Below are 22,129 nucleotides of genomic sequence, written 5' to 3'. Positions count from 1 at the left end.
AAATATTAAAAAGATACCTGTTATTCCTCTCTTTGTTTGCCTTTCATTTTTTTTACAGCTCAACTGAAACTGTACTGGCTCAGAGGAGGAAATGAGACAGAAGTCCACTGATCAGTTAAAAGGCTATATGGGCAACTGGGTTCTAGCCCTTGCTCCAGTGAACAGCTTCATACCTGATTATAAAATATGTAGGTGGCTATGATGTACTACTGAGGAATTAAGGAGCTATGTCTCAAATCAAGCAAAAAATGCATTAAGACTGGGTCTTCTGTAATCAGTCTGGATTCTTCCAACAGCTGAGTACAGCAGACTGACAGTTGCTACATTCAGACTACTTTTTATGAAGATGGGAGGCTTAGGTACTATCTCTGAACCAATTCATTTGTGTTGAGTCACCTGTATGAATTAATGGTATGAATCCCAAAGGTTTATTGGCATTTCTTCAGTTCCACATAGCCCACACAGAAGTTATCCTGCATTGGACATGGCCTTGGGTGACATGGTTTAGTGTGAGGTGTCCCTGCCCATGGCAGGGGTGCTGGAACTAGATGATCTTCAGGTCCTTTCCAACCCTAACTATTCTATGATTCTATGTGCCTGCCCACAAATGTCTAGGAAGCTCCAGGTTTTGAAGGTCCATTTGTTTTACTCAAATGCTTACTAAGACAGTCAGTTATACAAAACCTCCTAGTGAATCTAGACTTCTTTTCACTTCTAGACTTACTTTCAGACTTGTTTTCACTTCTAGAAACATACATTTAGAACATGTAGTCTACTGCTTGTTTCATGAGTTCAGGACGAAGATATTTCACTGACATGATGTTAAGTATCTCTGATGAATTTGCTTCAAGATAGCTTTATTTAAGAATAATTCACTAGAATTGGGCACTCACTCATGTCTTATATCTTCCTGATGTACTTGATTCAAGCAGAGGCTTGGCTGTGTAAGCTGTTTTAATTAACACTTTAATCTAAGCCTTCACCATCTGCTCTCCTTTATAATTACAAAAGTAAAGGGAATCTCATTCTCAGTAGTATCATTAAAATTCAAGATATTAAAAAAAAGACATAAATGCATGCCATTTTATTCATTTCAAGGGCATTCATTTGCTGTGTTCCTTTTTACCTTTTCGTCTCATCTAGGACTCAAAGGACAGAGCAGTGCTAAATGGTGCCAAAATATTTCCTTGACTTTGCTCTTGGGACTGCCTTTGAAATCATGGATGATTCACATGAGCTTCTGAATCACAGAAAAGGCACACGTTGTGTAGCAATATCGTTCTAGGCAAATAAAAATTTGCTTTCTGGAAATTTAGTAGAATTTTTCTATCTTTTTCTCTATCAAATTCTCTAGATTTATCTGCTATGGGGGAAAAGAATATTCATCAGGAACGTAAAAATAAAAGTATAGGCCACATTAACAAAAGATGCAAAAAATGAACGACAGAAATAAGATTCCTTGAAGCATTTTTTGAGTTATTGCAACCATTTTATTGAAAGGATTGTATTTGAACATGATCAACTAAAAACAAGATCTGAAGAACTTCTAAAGCCTTCCCAATTTTGAGCCACCACATAGAATTTAGTGGTGTCATTGTTCTCTAGTGTTTATATGAGCTCTTACAGGATGTTATTTCAGAAGCAGTTGGACATTTTACAGTGTGATTTTTTTCCCTGCAGGTTTTTTTTTGGTGTATAACTTCTGTTTGCCTGAGAGTACACAAATATTTTGAAGATAATACAGGGATGCGATATACTCAGATCTTTCATGCTACTAAATGATGCCTTCTATACTCTGAAGATTACAAAGCAGCAATGAAATGAAGCTACAGCTGTGGGAATTTGGATTTAGATGCAATAATAGAAATATAAGTAATCAGTTATGTACTTGTGATCCCTGTGCATTGCACAAGGAGAATTAGGCAATTCAGAAAATATCCCAAAATCCAGCTTGTTGACCAGGGAACTGTTTAAAGTTAGTAACAGAGTGAACACAATGTCTTTCTCCACAGCATAAGGCACCTGACGGTCTGCAGAAGAGCAGTGCATTTTTCCCTCTCCATTATTTTCCCTCTTTTTTTTCTTTTTCAAGAGGGATTGCTAAAAGTGTCAGCACTGCTCCTGAATACCTCTCCGATAGACACAGTTCAAGCACTGATTCAGTGATTCTGAGACAAGGAAGGCTGAAATCGTGGGACTCACTCCCCTAAATCATTTGCTGAGCAGTGAGACTTCTGGATTCTCATCTCTGCTAAAGCTTCTCTGTTCTCTGCTGACTCTCAAGCTGTATAGCATATGCTTGTCTTAGAGATTACAGACCTAGGGCTATTCTTGCTTGTTCTGATGGCTCCACAAATTTTGCATTATCTTCTGGTAATACATATGTACATATGGAAATAGCTCGTCTTTGCAGCTGTGAGACTTTGTTGATTTTATGGGCAAAGGGTACTCTCAGCATCTCTAACGAGTGTGCAAGCCACAGGTTCATGACAGAAGGATGCCCACTGATTCAGAGAAAACCCCAGGAACAAACTTGCCAACAAAGTTTCCAAGCTGACAAGCAGGTATTCTTTATTGCGGCACCAGGAGACACGGGGGATAACGTGTGTCTCTCTATTGCTACACAAGCCATCCTCATATAGTCCCTGGGCACACATACATATTCATGAGGCTACGTATGGATTACATAATTTTCCAGAAAGCTCCCTGCATGCGTACAGAATTGTGGTGGTGGTCTCTGAGGGTCGTTTACTTCTTCCAACAATCTTCATCACTTCTGGCAGCCTTTGAAGCACGCGCAGTAGATGCTTATACCAGTTTAATTGGTTCACTAGCACCAGAGACATAATAATCCCCCTATCCTCCTACTTATCAGTTAGTTTACCCACAGCCTATCCTGGACACCTGCTATTCCCAGATACTCCTTATCCCTGTGTCCTGTTTTTCTAGACTGTTTTTCTTAAGACCACATCAACTATAACGATTTATCTTGTGCCAGTATGTTCTCTATCTGTACTCTATTTTTTTCTATGTATTATGCACCTCAGTAATTTTCCACTGCTACTGTTACAAAGCCATTGAACTTAACATTGCTTAAAACTAATTCTAAAGGTTTATAAATTCCATTTTGTGATTTTGTGTTCCCCTTGTTTCACCACAGACACCACTGTCTTAGTGTGTCTTAAACTGGGCATAGCTTGGGATTTTGCTACTACTCTTTCTAGTTTCAGCATCCCAACTCAGCTTAGCCAGGAGATAGTTTAGCAGATGCAGAACTTCAGCTGTAGCATACATAAAACCTGCAACTTCTCTGGGAGTTGACTGGTGAATTTCAGATGTTTTTAAGTTCAGTTAGCAACTAAGCAGATGTTTCCTCATTTGTAATTTTGAAGCTTGACACCTGAGATTCATCTATGTATTGTACCTGGCACCAAGGGCCTCTTCTGTATGTTCTCATTATTGCAATTACCACTGAAGTTGATGATAGCTGCCCTTTTCTGATTGCCAAATTCAATTCCTGCTAGGAGGCTTTTAATTAATTCTGATAATCAGTAGACCAATCATCGGAGAAAGGCAAAAGGGGCTCATAAGATTTAATTTTGCCCATACTTCCTCCTACTGAAAATTATGACTCAGTCGGAAAGAGGAGGCCAATATGTAGCACTGAATGATTCATTACAAATATTTCAAAACTCTGACAGCATTTATCATTAAAGCTTTAGAAATGTGTTTCCTGGAGAGAACCCTGTAGTTCATATCTTCCAGTGTGGGCATACTGTTTCACCCAAACCAAAAGTGGGCTACAGCAGCTTCAAACAAGGTTTATAGTCTCTGAAATTTCTACTTTCATATGAGATAGTCTCAAGAAAGTTTGGATTTATATCCATGTAGGCTTTTAGAACTGGCAAATAAACACTGTATGTTTTTTGTAGATGCAACCTAGACACAGATCAGAAAAGTTCTTGAGAACTACGAGAGGGTAGTATGTTTTTTATTAGACTAACTTGAATGGATAGAAAAAAAATAGGAAAATCTTAATCCAGAAATTGTTATTTGTGTATGGAGCAGAAGGAACAAATTTTAAAGCTTAACAGAAAGTTGAGTTCTTCCTCCTGTGCAAACCAAAAATAAGCATATTTACACTTGATCATTTTGCTATGACTGCTGAAGCTTTTCTGCCTGAATCTCACTCAACCAGAAGAACAGTAAACCTCTTTGAGATTATTATATGTTGCACCAGTCAAAATCTGCAGCAGCTGAAACAAAGGAGTGATTGAGCAACTTCATTTAAAAGGAAAAACTGAAGCAGAAAATGTTTAATCTTAGATCACAAAAAATGTGATTAAGGTACAATCTGAATGACAATAAACATATAGTGTCCCAGGCACTACCTGCCATCTCTTCTCAGACACCAAAATGTAGGTGATAACCTCTTTACAAGCTCCTGCTGTCAGGGAGCTCACCCAGCAAAAGCTGTCTCTGCTGTGCATCAGCTTAATTTCAACATCCACACTATCCAACAAAGTTGTATAGTGTGGGTGTTCAGATGTGTCCTCACAAAGAGTGTTTAACTGAGATAGTCATGCGTGGCTCAGAGCTCTCTTTTACAGCATGGAGTGGCACAGTCACATCTCCTTGGCACAGTTACATGCTATGAACTGAGCAGATAAGCAGTGAGAGAGAGATGCAGTTTGTGTTAGAGTCATGTGAGTAACTGTCTATGCTGATAAATTAAACATGGCTGAGACCTTTGTTAAACCCAAAAGTCAACTTGGTGTGAGATGCCTCTGCTGGTAAATTCACTGCCACAGACTCCCAACAAGACAGCTACACCCCACCTGCAAGTTGGCGTTCACAGAATGTAACCCCATGCTGGTTACAGATGTACCTGCAAGTCTCTCTCACCTGCCATAGCTGATGTTGGGCACATGATGTCACTCCCTGCTGACTCAACTGCTGATGATGCTTGAGTCAAACACCCACCCACCAATCCTCAGGGGCAACTCTCCCCTCCCAGTAGGCTCCACATGACCCAGTTCAGACCCTAAGCTTGGGAGATCATCAAGTCCAACCTTTACCGCAGCACTGCCAAGTCCACCACTAAACCATGTCACCAAGGTCCTCATCTACATGTTTTTTAACACTTTCAGGGACGGTGATTACACCACTTCCTTGGGAAGCCTGTCCTAATAACTTGCCACACTTGATAACTTCCAAGCTGTAGGAAGGGAAATACCACATTAATAAAGAGCTAATGCTAGTTACAGGTAGCACAGAGTGTGGACCAAAGTAATGCCAGTTAGGTTCCAGGGTCACTCTTTCTTTTAGTTTGCTCATATCAGTACAGCCATAAGGGCTGTTGCAGAGATACCATACCATCGTTCACTCCCAGTGATATTCAGTAAGGCTATGCTACTTACTCTGGCAATGAATAGTATGAATTAAAACTGGCACAAAGTAACTGGCTCTGGAGTGATCACTTCCTGGCATAAACCCCAATGACACTGTAGACTTAAATCTAAGGAAAATGTGCTTGTTGCAAATAATTTGATAAGTTATATAATTTCTCTTGGGAATATTATGCAGCACAGAAAACTGACATGCTTTCCTTCACCTGACTGCATTAAAAATATACCATATAAAAAAGAGAAACTTGAATAATGAATGGCTTAAGCCACCACAGAAAATAGACACAAGCATGGGAAATTGAGAGTTTGACTATGCTTTTCTGTAGTGTTTCTATTGAGATTAATTATGGTGGTTAGCATATGACTAACTCTCTCATTCTTTTTTGTTGGAAAAAAAAAGTGTTGAAATCATATACCTTATTACCATACAGTATGTCTGTGATCGTGACTTCTAAAGCTGGAAGAAAATACAAAAGAGACCTTTCTTAATCATCACTTGGTGTTAACACAAAGGCACCAGAAGGAGCAGATGAAACAAACCATTTAAGTTAATATACACTTGTCAAGCAAGAAACAGTATGATGACATGACTCCAGTCTCTCAAAGGAAGGAAATTTTTTTTGTTCAGTGAAAGCTGATATCTCTGTAAGCCACCCAGTACAAAAATAGGAAATGAAGTTAAGAAATGTAAAGTTCTTCCATTCCTCTCATCTTTTCTCTTTGCACTAATAAGTTATTATGTTTAATGTTATGGGATTTTACAGAAGAGAAAACAAGCTATAGCTTGTCATCCAAATTTGACAAAACCAGAAGTTCTCTTTTATTGTCAACATACAATGACAATTTTCATAGAACTATTACAGGTGTCAGCTCCCTATAAATACTTGTGTCCTATTATAGGTAAGCCATACTTAGAGGACAGGAACAGTTGAATGAAAACCTATCCGTTACTAAACGAAATAATAGTCAATGGACTACCAGCAATGTCATGTACAAGATTCTGTATGACACGTAAATCCCATGCTTCTGTGAGAGAAGGTACTGTTACTCTTGCCTCACTGAGGGTGAGCATAAGGAAAACCTTTGAGCACTCTCACGTAAATCTAGCATTATGGTTTGTTCCTAGGTAACATACTTTCAGCATGGTGATGTCAGCAATAAATCTGGATATATAAACATACTAATAAAAAATCAGCAAAATACAGAACAATACAATGAGTGTAAGTTGCAACATAAGATGTATTATGCAAGTTGCAGATGGTGCATAACTCATAAAAATGTCATATTAATGATGTCTAGAAGTTCGTTCAAATCCTGTTGCAGTCTTGACAATCTGGTCAGTATCATACCTGATAGGAATAGTAACCTGATTTTATAAGCTTTTTTATAGTTGGTGATTAAAATTTCAAGTTCTTCAGTTTGAGAATGTACCATGTTCCATATTGGTCCTAAGGGTCTTGTCTAAGTTGTAGGCCAATATTCCTCCAGTAGCAATATGAATTAGTTTTTTTTGGTTTCTCTGAAGTCATTCTGTCATTACACAGATCACAAAACAAAACCAATACATATACAACCCAATTTTCACTGAAGTACAACCATGCAGTTATCATACGCTTAGCCTAAACAGCAGGTACCTGAGGTCATATTATTCTTACAGGTGTCTTGTATTACTAAACGTTCATGGCTTCCCCATTTTACATCCATGAGCACAGATTAGGTTACCTTTGTTATTCATGCATTTGGTCCCTTGAACAGGTAGCTATCCATATTCTATTAGCTAAAATAATGAGTGGACCATACTGGTAAATGGATTTTTTCTTTACTTTCCCTATTTATGGTGCAATGATAAATCGATCCAATTAACAGACTACTTTCACTTGCTGCCCCTAAGCTTTGATAAAATGGAGTTTACAATACTGGCACAAATAAAATGAGTCCCTAAGATAGCAGAATACCCACTATTGATCCAATTGGTTTGTTTTTCATCTTCATTTATAATAAAGATTGCATGGTAACAGAAGCAATGGCACTGCTGATATTGGAAAAAAATTTGTAAACACCAGCATACATATCCTTGAAAATCTTCTGGAGTTTTTTCCAGGTGGTTAAGCTAATAGTCAAGGTATTGGTAGTTGCATCCTTTCCATTTATTATGTCTATAGTCTGACAATTTTAGCTTGTTTGCTTAATGGTCCTAGCCTGGACACTTTATCACTAGCAGTTTCTAAGTTGATAGAATCCAATGTTCCTGTGCCCAATCCAACTGTTCTTAATGCTCTGTAAAGATCCCTAACTATGCAGGTTTTACAGTTTGCAGTCTGGATGTAGTGTGCGCAAGGTAAATGTTATCCAAACCACTCATTACTTCAGCTGTGTTCATAATAAATTTCCACCCTTCAGAGGTACATGTCAAAGGACTTTCCCCACCCTAAGGTTTGCTTGTTGTTGATTTTAGACAAGAGAATCCTTTTTTTTTAATGATCAAATGCACTGGTTATCACTATATTATCTGCTTGTTTCTTTGTAATTAAACAACCTTACCTTCTGGCATGTTGATGCAAGTCACATGCTCCATTATGTCCAAATCATTCATGCAGCCATTCAGCAATCAAGGAAGAAAAAAAGCCTTGAGTCCTGAATGATTAGGCAAATACCATCATTTCCTGGTGTGCTGCTATATGCGCTATAGTAACAAGATGACAGTTGGCAATATCTTATATTTGATCCCAATATTTGCTTCTCTATATATGAGATATATGGGGAATTTGCCCAATTTTCTAGCTATTGTGTAGCATTATGCCGTACAGCATAGGAATCAGCATACATGGCCTGTGCCCTATTTCTAAGAGCTAATACCATGGCACAGAGCTCTGGTGATTGACTAGAACCTCTTATTTGCTCAATTATTACAGGTTCTTTGGCTACAAATACAGTAGCAGCCATTCCTTGTCATCTACACTGTATTTTTTGAGCACTCCTGTTAGTAAACCAGAGACCATCTGGTTGATGGGCTGAATTCAGGCATCCTGGCTAGAAGAACAAGGAGGCTTCATATATTTGATGGGCATTTCTATATGGGCCACAACTTCAGTAATTTTATTCTCCTCAGTTAAGCCAGATACAATTTCATGGACAGACATACATTACTCACCTTTGTACAGTGGCCTTACATGCTACACCTAAAGGTGCTAGCATGCCAGCAAGCATGGGTTTAAAAATTGTTACTGGCAATGGTATATGCTCCTTTCCTAGGTCAAGTGTTCAGTCACTGCCTCTCCTTTGTAAGCTGCTGACAGCGTACCATCAAAAGTGGAATGAGCGCCAGATAAACACATATACTGCACGACAGTGACCTCCTGTGGTAATTTTGATGTTTCTAGTTATTTAGACAATACCCCATGGATGATGTCGGACTGTTCAAAACTTGCATTAAAGGAGTAAATGTACGTAGCGGGGTTGCTCCACCTGCATCTGATACATATCATAGAGTTGTAGAACACCAGGTTGGAAGGCACCTCAAGGATCATCTTCTTGGAGGACAAGTCTTACAAGAACCAGTGCAAGTGCAGCGACCTGGCCTGAGCTGGCTTTGGTAACCAGTCACTCCACACAACACACCACGTTGCATATCCTGAGTGACCACCATAATGGAGCCCAAAGTCACGGCCTACATGAACTCAGTGGACTTTTTGTATACATTTAAGAGCACTTTAAGGACATTTTACAGGTGTGTTCCACAGACCTAGGAATGGTATCTTTGAACTATACCAAAGGATGAGGAGTGGTGGTTAGTGAGTAGTGGTGGTTAATAACTGGACAATGTGGGACATGAGCATGATGTAAGCAGTATGGAGTAAAGGGTGGAGAATGTGCTGGTTTAGGCTGGGATAGAGTTCATTTTCTTCATAGTAGCTAGTAGTCCAGTGTTCTGGATTTGTGCTGAAAACAGTGTTGATAACACAGATATATTTTAGTTATTGCTGAGCAGTGCTTACACAGAGACAAGACCTTTTCTGCTCTTCTAGGCTAGGGGTACACAAGGAGTTGGGATGAGCCACAGCTGGGACAGCTGACCCCAACTGACCAAAGGGATATTCCATACCATATGATGTCCATTGAGAGGAAAGCAGCTTACCTGATGTGTAAAAAATGCATACTAGTAACTGGTGCCAGCAAGGTCTTACAACCTCTAACATAAAGAACTGGGTATCTTTAATTGGGGTTGACAAATTCAAATTGGAGTTTTATACTGAACTTCTGCATTGATAGGTGTCAGTTTCTTCTCCAAAGTAACAATTGATAGGACAAGAGGCCTCAGGCTGTGCCAGGGAAGGTTTAGATTGGATGTTAGGAACAATTTCTTCACAGAGAGGCATTGGAACAGGCTGCCCAAGGAACTGGTAGAATCACCATCCCTGGAAGTGTTCACAAATCATGTAGATGAGGCCCTCAGTGACACGGTGTAGTGGTGGCTTTGGCAGTCCTGGCATAAAGGTTGGGCTTGATGATCTCAAAGGTCTTTTCCAGCCAAACTGATTCTATGATTCTGTGTCATGTTCAGCATATAAAGCTAGGGGAAGAAGAAGGAAGGGAGGACATTCAGAGTGATGGTGTTTGTCTTTCCAATTACACATGATGGAGGCCTGCTTTCTCAGGGATACCTGAACACCTACCTGCCAATGGGAAATGATGAATAAATTCTCTTTGCTTGTATACGTGGCTCTTGTTTTACCTATTAAACTGTCTTTATCTCAACCCATGAGTTCTCTCAGTTTTCTGATTCTCCCCCTCATCCCACGAGGGATGAGTGAGCAAGTAGTGCTTAGTTGCCAGCTGGGGTTAAACCATGGCAACTGCCAAGAGAGGAAACACCTGTGTCCTTCTAGTTTGGATCAAAAGGAAAACCCAGATATCTCAGGGTCACAACCCATGCAGCAGAGCAAAACACACAAATGTTTTAAGCTCTATAAATTACTAAAACCTAGGCAACTGCTTTGGACTCCCCTTATGACACTAAAAACTGTCTTGTCCCTAATTTTGCAGAGACAAAAGACCTCGTTCTGCCATTCATGAAAAGACCACACAAACTGCTGCTGCTGCTTTCCATCACCTTCAGAAGCAATCAGGGTGCCCTTGCGCTCCTCCCCTGCACACCCACGCCAGCTCCTGCAAACACATTGCATGGATGGGAAAAAGAGAACACCTCAAGCCTTCCGTGGACACCCCCGGACCCCCTTACTCAGGACAGACCCCACCCCGCCGCCACTGCATTGGGCAGCGCGGTCCGCTCGCAGCTGCGCCCCGCGGGTGGAGCCGGTGGGCAGGTGAGGCCGCACCTCTCCACTAGCGAGGCTCCGGTTGTGCGGGGTGGGAGCCGGTCGGAGCGGTGCTGCGTGCGGCTGGTGCGGTGGGACCGGTGTCAGCGGGGTCAGTGCCGCTCTGCCTTCCGCGTAGGCCTTTTCCCTCCGGAGGAGCTCGGGATTCCCGGTGGGCGAGTGGAGGAGCTGTCGGTGGCTGTTTCCGTTTCGCTGGGTCTTTCTTTCTCAGGCTTTTCTACCCCAGGGTCTCCCCGTGCCCCGCGGCAAGGAGAGGTGTGGCTTTGCGGAGGGCCCGTTACTGTAGCGTTGAAGCTAACGGCGCGGTGCGGCGCAGCCAACCAAGGGGATTCTCGCAGAGCCCAAGCCGTTTGTCCCCTGCCTGGCCCTGTGCCTGTGCTGGAGGTGCCTGTGCATGGGTGCCAGGCTATCTCCAGGGCTTCAGACTGTTGCCGAAGCCAAGTTGGAGAGAAGGAGGTATTTTTCTGTGTCAGGTGAAGAGCGTGCTGTTTGGATGGTTACTAAGAAGATCCTGTTGGGGAATGTGGAGCTAATTGCTGGCCTTTGCATAGCTCTGCAAAGGCCAGCAAAGGAGAGTGCCATTGTTGCGGTTTCTTTGACAGCCAGTTCCTGCCTGACTTTTGGCAAGTACTTGCTGAGCTCTAAGTATGTTCACCATCCCATAGTCATTCCACCTAGTGTCCTCTTGCATGCTGCATGAAGGCATTTCCTCCTTCTGCAGGGCTCTTACAGAAGATGTCAGGTGGCAAAAAGCACTCTGAAACACTTTGCCCTCTAGGTGAAGCCTAGTACTGCTCAGCCTGTTTGACTGGGGTTCCTGATCCCCTTTTAGGGAAGTTTTGATTTTATTTCATAATCTTAAACCACGATGTGCAGGAGAGATTCAGGAGAGTGGCAACCCAGGAAACTGCAAAAGGAGAGAGCCTTTGGGATGCTTGGGCTGTGCAGTTTCTCATGGACCAGTTAGTGAAGTGACAGCAAACATAGTCTACGGTTTTTTGCTCCTGATACAAGGAAGAGTAAGTGCTTTGAGGTATCATTCTTGGACATGATTTGCAGCATACTTAACATTTATGTGTATCTAAGAGCTTTTCAATAGGCTGCCTGCCTTAAGGTAGTTTACTTACAACCATGAAATGGCATTTGATGCACTTGGAGTAACTTGGCGAGTGTCCTTTGACATAATTCCTTAGACCATCTTTTTCTTCCTTGTCTGCCACTCCCTTTTCTGATTAATGAAGATTTGTTTACATTTTCTTTTTGTTCACTAGAAGTAGAGAAAGTAATGTGTCTAGAGGTTGGGTGGTGTTCCGATGTTTTTGGGGAGGCAGGGACTTAGTTTGCTTGTTTTGCAAATAAAGACCTGCAAACAGACAGGTAGTACTGTCTTTGCTTTTGTTAATGTGTGAGGAGGAAGTGGAAACAAAAGCTTAAGTGTTTCTTGCTGTCCGTGCCTCTTACTATTCTTGGTGTTCTTGGAGATAATTTTCTTCATGAAGATGCATGATCCCCTGTATTAGAACACAGTGTATGAAACTTGAATGTTGTTTCAAAACTGAAACTGAAGTTCCCTTGTTGCATCTGATCCTCTAGATGATGTGTTTACTATATTCCCCAGAATAACCAAGCCTGGTCTTCTGTCTCCAAGCTGAACAACACAGCATGTTGCTCAAGTTCCAGGTGGGCTCGATTTGTTAGTTGCCTGGAAGAGGGTTTTACCATAAGTATTTTCTTTTCCATTATCACAGGGCAGTAATACCACATGCCACTAACAGGGCCAGAGAAGTCAGTAACCCCGAAGAGCCCACTTCCTCCAACATCCCAGATTCCAGGTCTTGGTGACCTTGCAAATGCTCCACATGAAATGCCGTCCAGGTGCCGCAGGAGGCGGATCAAAGAGATGGATTCAGCTTATGTCAGGCTGGCAAAGCAAGGAGGCCAACCTGGTGAGTGTCTGTCTTGTTCATTTGGTTTTCCTGTGTTTTCTTTGGCTTTGCTTGCGTGTGGTGGTAGGAAGTGCCTGTAGATACTACAGAAGAATCCTCTGGAATTTTGAAGTTAAAAGAAAAGTTAATGAGCGATGTCACCTTGTCAAGCCATCCTTGTAGTCGGTTGTGTACAGGTACCTTTTGTCAAAATGTGTAGTCTTGCACTGTATCTGATCTAAGTAGAGGATGACAATTTAGCTGTGTTTCAGTGAGGTCTTTACCATTTATGCTTGGGCTGTTTAAGTAGCAGTGTGGTGAAAATGATGTCACAACAAAGCTTCATCAGAGAACTGATAGAGGTTTATAAAGTTTTTTTGTTTTGTTTTTGTGATGACATTCAGTTTGTTACAGTGCTGTACATATTCGTTCTTGTATGAAGGTGATCTGTGGTTTTGTTTTTTCCTTTATCTAAGAAGGAAGCTTGAGGAACTTGAGCATGCATGCTCAGAGCAAGGTGACAAATCAAGAAATAAGAATTAACAGAGCAGTAGAAACATTTCAAAGCATTTAGAGCAAGATAAAGCACAAGTGGAGCATAATGCTGCAGGGTTCTGAATATCCATTTTATGAAGGGAAACAAATGGTCCTTACTAAATAAATCAAGCACTTTTTCCTGATAAAACAGCAACCTGAAAAAAAAGATAATGCTTTTGCAACCAGATTAAAGTCAGAAAAGTAGTAGCTTTTGTCTTTTTCTCTCAAGACCTACTGAAGCACTACACTGCTGTGACAAGTAAGTCCTCTCCAGCAGCATATGCTGCACCTGACTGGTACTTGCACTGCTCCAATTCTCCAGCGACCAATAAGCCACGGTAAGTCTGCTGAGACCTTACATAACTTCTGTTCTTCACTTGTTAGTGTTTAAAATGCTGTTGTACCGAAGTAGAAGATGTGTATCCCTTGTATAATAAACAAGTGTTAAATCTTTGCCTGCAGGAACTATGTTTCCTCTCTACCAGATTATATAATTCATAGAGAGTTTAAGGCTGATGAACATTGTGGTAATCATTATGAGATAAGAAGAGGCCCTTTTGATTTTGATACGAAAACTGTTTGGCAGCGGGATGCTGAGAACAAAGAAAAGGCAGAGAAAAAGAAGGTATGGTGGAGGGGCACTCTGTCACTTTCTTGGTTTGTAGAGCTTGTGAAGATACTTGTAGCTGGGCCTGTTATAGAAGGGAAGCTGTAGTCCACCCAAGCTTCTGTGTTCCAGAAACAATCTTTATATTGCAGTTAACTGAGATGAAAGCTGTGTTTCTCAAGTGCATTAGGTATAGCATAAGAAACAGAAATGCAGTTTCCAGTCAGATTATATAGTGCATATACTGAAGTGTGAAAGAAGGACAGTAGTTAGTTTCTGTCTCCTTATGCTTTATTTCCCCTGTAGTTCAGTTTTGGTGAAGAGAATTCTTATTTAGTAATTTTCGGGGAAGAAGAAGTGAGAAGGAGAAAGGAACAGAGGACTGATCCAAAAAAGGAGTGTTTAGTTTAAGATGCAAGAGAGTCTCTAAAGGTACTGAAGTAGCTGTCTTTGAACAGAAGATGTATCCAAGACAAAATAAGTATAGCACAAGCTATGTCCAGAACAAACCTTTCTGTAGTCATCTTGACATTTTGTCCAGGAAGCCTCTCTTCTGTCCTCCCTCTTTCATCTTCCACACCCTTGCCTGTTTTAGAAGTTGAAGCCTTATGGTTTTATTGATATTCTCTGTAATCTTGGTTGCCTAATTTACTGTAGGTCTTTGGAGTATCCATGGAAAGGTGTTTGATGTACTTGAACAGAGGGGAGGAAGTTGGATGGTTTAGGAAAAAAAATTCTTAGCCTTTACTGAGATGAGTAACTAGTGCAGATTCAGAATGATGACATGTGCAGATGGGAACACCTCATTACTGAATAGGTTACGGAATGTTTACTTAATCTGTGGAAAGAGGCAAACAAGCAATGTATGCTTACACTATAATTTGCCTGGTGCTTGTAGGTGAATCTTTTTCTCAGAGATACAAAGACTGAAAATGGAAACTTGGCTTTCCATGGGGTCTCTTGAAAGTTTGAACTAGGGTTTTCAGTACTCTAAAAGTCAAACTTTGCTAACAGTAAATAATGCAAGTCTATATGGTGACTGGTGAAGTAAGACTGAGGCCCATTTCTGTTTGTGTGAAGTTTGCTAGAGACACAGTTTCATTCAGTCGTGTGAATGAAAGTTTCCGTATGTTTTATTTAGCACCAAATATAAAGTGAATATGTTATATATTCATCTCAGTTTCAAAGTCTGCTGAGGCCCTGAAAGATAATCTACACTGCTCTTTTGGAAGTTGAAGTTGAGTTTTGTCTGAGGTGCTAAGTCTATAAAATCTTTTTCTTTAGGATTAGGTGCCTGACAAGGCAGATTCTGTGTCTCTAGCTTTAGCTTTACCTCCACACTACCATCTCTGGAATAGTTGTCCTTCATAGTACCTTTCTTGTACCCTGAAAAGTGCCCTGTATATCTTGAAGCTTTGCATGATGCTTCTTTCACGGCTGCTTCTTTTTATCTCCTCTTACAGGAGGTTTCTGTCCTGTGCTTACAGACTACCTTTCTGAAGAGTCTTCAAGTGAGACAATGGAACTAGACCTGCTGAATGGTCTTGACTTTATTTTTCTCACTGTACATCTTGCATGCTGAAGTGTAAGAGATATATTCCAAAGCACCACAAGCAAATTTCTAAGCAATATTCAATTAGTTCAACTGTGTGATTATATTGCAGCAGCAAGCTACCTCAACTATTGAGACTGAACATACTGAAAATGTTTTTCAGTCCAGTCTGACTAAGCAGTTGCTCAGAAGACACTCATGATGCAGTCATGGAGATAAATCCCTTAGGGCTGCCTTAGGGACGAGTGCAAAAACATTCTGACTTCTAAGGGTACCTCTTCAACTCTGTTTGGAAAACATTGTTTCCCAGGTGGGCCCTTTCGCTAGAACATTAAGCCTTTATGCCACTTTGTTCTGAAGTATTAGAATCTCCACTGTTCGTCATATTATGATTGTCAATGTGTAGAGGACTGGAGATCAGGAGGACCATTACATGGTTCTCTGTGCCTTGGAATGGATCCTCTAGTTCCTCCTTAATGCCTTAATCACAGGGATAATTCTCATTCTTCTGGGAATTTTGCAGCAAAATGCTGCAAAGATGTGTTAGTGCATGAAGGATTTAGCCTCTATGCTCATGTCAACATGATGGTCTATGAACCTAAGTATGCGTATTTTGGTTATGCAGCATATGGACCAGCTGGGTTGGGTTGAAAATGCTATGACTCTTAAGAAAGAGGCAGCCATGTGTATGAGTGAGAGATCTGTTTCAGGGTTGTATAATGGTTAGCATCAGCATTAGGCAGTCTTCCTGCATCATCAGCAAGATTATTACTTCATTTCTGAAGAAATCCCTTTTAGTCACTTGCCTGAAATGTGTGTATATATGTGTATATATATATATATATGCATACATACATCCGTGTGTATGTGCTGTAGTAAAAGGATTACTTGTTTGAGGTCAGGATTTGGAAGGTAATCAAATTTTCCCTTGATTGCAGGGGAGCCAGGACTTAATTCAGGGGCTTTTAGCTTTCCATGTTGGGAGCAGGTATCCATTGTTCTTAGTATACTAGCCAGGCACAATACTTACCACATTTCATGTTTGTTGAATCTGAGACTGATAAATGTATATGTATAATAAATGTAGGTAGTAATTTTTAGGGTATGTTTTTGCTATCTCTTCACAAAGAGAAAAATCACTTTAAACTGAGAGCATGCAAAAAATGTCCTACATATTTTGCTTTATCTGGGTAAGTTGTTGGCTGTAAAATAGAGGATTGTCAAAGTGAAAATGCCTCCCCAGCTATAATCGTTGGGGTATGGTGGGACAAAGGTCTGCTTTTAATGATGAATTTGTAAACAAAGCAAAGTAACAAACAGCACCTGGCAGATTGCAGGTGCCCTCCAAGGCCAAATTCTGATACGTTTCCTTGCTCCTTTTGTTACTCATCAGCTCATTTGAACAGTAGGGAATGTTTTGATACCTGCAGTTTATGCTAGGTATCTCATTTAATACCAAGAAAAGAAACAAAACAGGTTAAACAATATGACAGACTTGGTAGCAGCCTTCAAATCTTTTCTCATTGCCTTTTTTTAATCTTTCTTTTTTTCTTTCACTTTAGTTTGAAGGTGTAGTCTTGGTCTATCTCTAGTCAAAAATCTCTCAAGGGTTTCCCCCTCTTCCTGCCATTTAATTAACTTTTTAATTATTAGACTTCCTTTTCTAGTGCTTCGCTTCAATGCTAAGAGGAGTCTCAACTTTCCATCTACCATTTGTATCTTGCCTGTCAGTTTTTCCACATTGCCCTGTGTGCCATTATGCCTTCAACATGTGACAAAAGTTTACTAGAGTTTGGTGATTTCTACTTGTCTTACTAAATTGCTTTTGTCAGTTGACACTATTAAGTAGCTGGGCTGGATCTGAAACTTCCATGGTATGTCAGATCTGAAATGGTGCATTTTAATGGTAGATGGAAGACAGTACTATCATTTTTTGCACAATAGGATACGATTTGTGAAATTCAAAGCACGAGTATGCTGCTTCAGCAGAGAGTAGTGTTGGTGGGTTTGAAATGCAATTCTGAATAACTAAAGCATATTTTAATCTCTAGGTTGGATAACAAACTCTTTCTCCAACATCACTGCTTTCAGCATCACTGCATGCTCTTGCTAGTAGCATCTCTTCTTCTTTGACAAAGGTCCAATTTTTTAGTCTTTTTAAGCTTCAACACAGGCTGAAATCTAATAGCCCATCCACTTATTCTTTACCAGATTCTGAATTTTTTCTTCTGGTGAAACTCTGATTCCATTGAATTCTGTAGGGATTTCAGCACTGACTTAACACATTGGTTTGCATTGATGTCCTGTTTCAGAATCAGTAGAACTGTCTGTCTTAGGCTTCACTTTCTTTCAGAAAATAATAAAACTTGTACTCTCTGAACATCCAGGTCTGCTTCTTTTAGTGGCTTGTTAACTATCTCACTGATTAGATGTATTCAAATATCATTATACTTTTCTTTGCTCTTTCTTTTTAAACGTGCACAGGCTCCTTGAGCAGTCTGTGGTGTGTTTACATCTACTTTGGAATCTTCTCATGGATGTTATCATGGGAGTTGTTTTGTAGTGTCTGATGGTGGTGCATCTAATTTTTGCATTCTGTTCATAGTTTTTTGCTCTGTTAACTGTATCACAGTAGGTATCCACATAGGAGGAAAGTATATTTATCCTTAATGTACTTTTCAATCTACAGAGCAATACACTTCACTTCCAGTTTCTCTGTCCTGATTTTTTAAAAATAACTTGCAAGTAATAACTAATCTGACTGGGATGTTTTCATACACAGCAGACAGAGAAATGAGCCAAGATAAGAGGCTGCAATAGGTAAGTTTGAATTGGAAGCTTAACTTAGAGTAGAGGTGTACTGTGAGGGGAACAGCTTGTGGAGAGCACATTTTGCTTTATTGACATATTGAACAAACAGCTGATCTCATCTAGAATGACTGACTAAGGTTCTGCTTTATCTTTTGCTATTTCTTTATGGTCCTCTACTCTTACTTATGGAAATAATATAGATAAGATAATGAAGTCTGACAAGACTTGGGGCCTTTAATATATTCTTCACTTTTGAAGGTTATAGTATCATACAAACTTCTTGGTTATTTTTATCATAGCTCCTTTTATTAAGTTAAGATTTCTCTAACACAGGTAAAGCTCCCAGCTATAAAGCCTAAATATCCAAGCAGAGTGCCAGATGTTTCTATGAGCAAGGAATTTAGTGGGAAAAATAAACTTTCCTTCCCACCCATGTAAGTAGTATGCTTATGAAATTTATTAAACTCCTATGCAAGTAATATTACTATTTGTGAAAGTGCAGATTAGTGGCTATGTGTATGGGCTTTATGGATCCTTTACTGGTACTAAACTTGCTATTATCTGTGGTATTTTAGTTGTTTGTAAAACTGTTTTAATAATAGCACTTTAAGTCATACAGGAAAGCTATTCAGTTTAACTTTGCTTTAGCGAAAGCTAAGCATAGAGTTGCATGTCTTCATGTAGCACGCTTTTATTGTATTCTAAATTGTCTTGGTTTTGTCCTCAATGCCAGTGTACAGATTCAAATAATAATGTATATTATTAGTTCTGAAAACATAGGTTACAAAGACACAAGTGGAACTGCTATTTTAAGAAAACACAAAGTGTAGCCTATATAAGATCAGTCACAGCAAAAATACTGCAATGAACATGGAGGATAAGTCTTTTAAACAAATCATTGTATCACCCATGTTGTGATGTATCATCAGCTGTGTGCTAAACTGAATTGTTTCTGTGTACTTTGTCTTAAAAATTTATTGCGCAGTCATCAGTAATCCGAGTATGGTTTAGGAATATATTAATGATGCAGAATAAATTAGTAAACTGCTTAATGAGCAAATCTGTAACAAAATTGCACCTTTGTGCAGCTCAGAATATCATCAGCCTTTTTTGCTTACACGTTCTTGCTTGATTTTCATTTTTCACTTTTTTCCTCTTAAGACCAGAGCTGTGTAACTGTTACACATATAAAATTCCAATAGTCTTCAATTCTTAGATTATTACATGTGGAATATATGTTTAGTTATTTAGAAATAAATTATAAGGCTAATTCCCTTTCTGTGCAAAATAAAATTTTACCCCCTAATCCCCATGATTGTTTACTTATGCTATTGTTTTCCTTAATATATCTGGATCTACAGATCTGCTCAGAGAAAAAATGAAGCAGTAAACTTTAGCAAATTAATTAGCAATGGTTATGGGACTGACTGGCTTCAGCAGTATACCGGAAGGAACAGAAACATTAAAGAAACATCAGAAAATAGTTATCAGTCCAAAGGTAACATTTTTGAAAGCTGTTTCTTTCAAGTCAGTTGGGATCTCAAGGGAACAGCAGAGGGCAGCCTGAATCATTTGTCTTTAGATACGGCGAGACTTAACCAAATTACTCTGCTTCGTTTACAATTCCCTATGAGCAGCTAAAGAAAAGAGTGTTTCTGTTTGTAGTCAGTGAAGGCAGGGATTTAATGCATTTTTTCCCCATCTTTATAACTGCAGAAGTATACTCGGTTCTAATCCAGGCACTTCTGTGTTTTTGTGAAATGTTACAAAGGCACAGCTGTCCTTCTGCCTAAATTTAAGCAAAATAAAATATTTGTTGTGAATTGTCTTTGGCCACTAATATTTTTCTGAAAACTGCTTTGGCAAATGTCATCGATACTCATGCTTAGGAAATAGAGCACTATTCATAAGACTTTGTCAAAATAGATGTATGTGCGTTGTAAAGACGGTGGCATTGCAACAGTTTTATTAGAGAGAAAAAAAAATGTTATTTGATGTTTACCTGTGATTTCAGGCCTTTCTTTGTCATGCACCATTGCAATAGTTATGAAAGACGTAATTTGAAAACACTTAGGAAGAAGGGTTAAAGGGTGGAAAATTCACCTTCCTTATGTCAAAGCCCTTTTGCTCAGGCTTTTTACAATAGCTTGGTAACCATAGAGGGTATGTCAGTTTCCTGTAGCAACCTTTTAAAATGCGATTGAGCACAGAGGTTACAAGTTCACAGAATTTTATTTATTGTTTTATTTGTATCACTGAACGCTTTTGTATACAGGGGGGATTGCCATGTCTCCTTTGATCTTGGTATATCAATGTGTGAAAGTCTTAGAGGACAGTTAATTTACTTTACGTGACACCTTAGCACTGCTTGAATTCATCGTGTCTTCCTTCTATCAATACAGCTACAGTAATTGTTTGTGTGTGGGTGTGGGTGTATGTGGGTGCTGAGCCTTTTCTTCCAGGTGAGTATCAGAAGAAATCAGGCAAACAAAACTAGAAGTTGTGTGTTATTATTCAGAGATAAAACTGATATAAAAGTAAGGGATGAAAGCAGATCTCAGTCTGGATCTGAAAGAGGGTGCATGACTTTGAAGAGTGGCTTCTCAGGTTAAGTATCCAAACTCGTCATACAGAGATGCTGCCTTAGCAGTTGCAATGACTTAACGGTTCAGCTGTGGAGCCTAAAAAGGCTCTTCCTTAGCATGAAAGAAAATCTTCATTATTCTTTTGTTTTCAGATTCTGTTGAACTTTCTTGTGCACTGACATTCTTCTTTTGCATTACTGTAACATGAAAGGAGTTTTGGTTTTTGTAACCTCAAATTCATTCATTTAGTGATAGTTGATTTCTTTAATGTGAAATGTGCCTCTAATGGGACATTTGAATTTGAAGGAAGCTGAAGGTTTTTTCGGAGTAATCATATTGGTTTGGTTATACCACCTATGCATAAAGACCAAAATGATGGGTATACTGTAAAGACTGCTGCAAACCCAGTATGCTGCATAGTTTGAGGTATCTTCAAAAATAAGATGTATCTATATATCTTATTTTTAAATGCTTTTCTTTTACAAATTCTTAGATAATACCTCCTGCTTTGCTTTTATTGCCCTCCTTTGTCGATCATAGCTATATTCAGATTGCGAAAGACTCTGTATCTCAATGTAAAAGGAGATTTTTGTTTTTTAAATGTTCTTAAGAGTGTGATTTAATTCAGATACGTGCTTTGATTCAGTTTTTGACCTTTTCATTCTTTCAGGTACGCACTGAAGGTAGTGCTTGTATTTTCCCACTTAGGTAATTTTGTCTGCATCCAAAGCAATTAGCAGCATGAGCACCTTGCAGCTCCCTTTTGAGATGGAGCTTTCTCGGTTGTGTCTTGCACAGGATAAGTTCAGGACATCAGACAGGAGATATATCCCCTTCGGTATGTAAATCTGTAACCCATGTATGCTGGGTTACAGATTTACATCGTATGTGCAAACCTTGTAGGTAGCTTCTCTATCTTATTAGCTAAAATGTAAAAGTATTGGAATTTTTATGCATTCTGATGTGAGAGAGAAACTGAAAATTTTAGTTGACCTTTTTATTGTTACAGTTGAAGATATCCAAAGAACTTTATTTTTTTTGTATTGCAGATGCAGAGCCATCAGAGTCTGAATCAGCACCTACAAGCAATGAGTCAAAGTCACTGCTGAGTTAGGATGTATCCTTAAAATCCTATGAATAATTGAATATTTATTATAAAGCTCATTAGAAAGTGGATGCAATTTCAATATATTTTTTGCTAATACTATGAAAAGTGAAATTTTTAATAAGTAAAAGGTAATTTTTAGTATCCTTTTCAGAGTGCACTCAGTACGTTGTACACCTTTGAATCTAAGAGCTGAAGATTTAAAAATGTGTAACTGAAAATATATTTATTTGAATGGAATCTTGAGTGGATTTGCCTTAATA

The 22,129-nt window shown here is 39.4% G+C and overlaps 1 protein-coding gene across 1 annotated transcript; it reads left to right on the top strand.

Annotated features, from left to right (window-relative positions):
* Nucleotides 1–12,506: 12,506 nt before the first annotated feature.
* C1H7orf57 (chromosome 1 C7orf57 homolog) lies at nt 12,507–21,875 on the top strand. The gene is made up of 6 exons (XM_005153567.3): nt 12,507–12,690; nt 13,436–13,544; nt 13,669–13,831; nt 18,510–18,610; nt 19,538–19,674; nt 21,811–21,875. The coding sequence occupies exons 1-6, from the start codon at nt 12,507–12,509 to the stop codon at nt 21,873–21,875; spliced, it is 759 nt and encodes a 252-aa protein (XP_005153624.3).
* Nucleotides 21,876–22,129: the final 254 nt, after the last annotated feature.

The sequence above is a fragment of the Melopsittacus undulatus genome, chromosome 1 (genome assembly GCF_012275295.1).
Source record: "Melopsittacus undulatus isolate bMelUnd1 chromosome 1, bMelUnd1.mat.Z, whole genome shotgun sequence".
NCBI lineage: Eukaryota > Metazoa > Chordata > Aves > Psittaciformes > Psittaculidae > Melopsittacus > Melopsittacus undulatus.
This window is presented reverse-complemented; position numbering and strand designations above follow the sequence as displayed.

Excerpts from the sequence above, each read along its gene's own strand:
- C1H7orf57 (XM_005153567.3), top strand. The coding sequence starts at position 12,507 with ATGCCACTAACAGGGCCAGAGAAGTCAGTAACCCCGAAGAGCCCACTT. Across the intron at positions 12,691-13,435 it reads AAAGCAAGGAGGCCAACCTG|ACCTACTGAAGCACTACACT; the intron begins GTGAGTGTCTGT and ends TTTTCTCTCAAG. Across the intron at positions 19,675-21,810 it reads AAATAGTTATCAGTCCAAAG|ATGCAGAGCCATCAGAGTCT; the intron begins GTAACATTTTTG and ends TTTGTATTGCAG.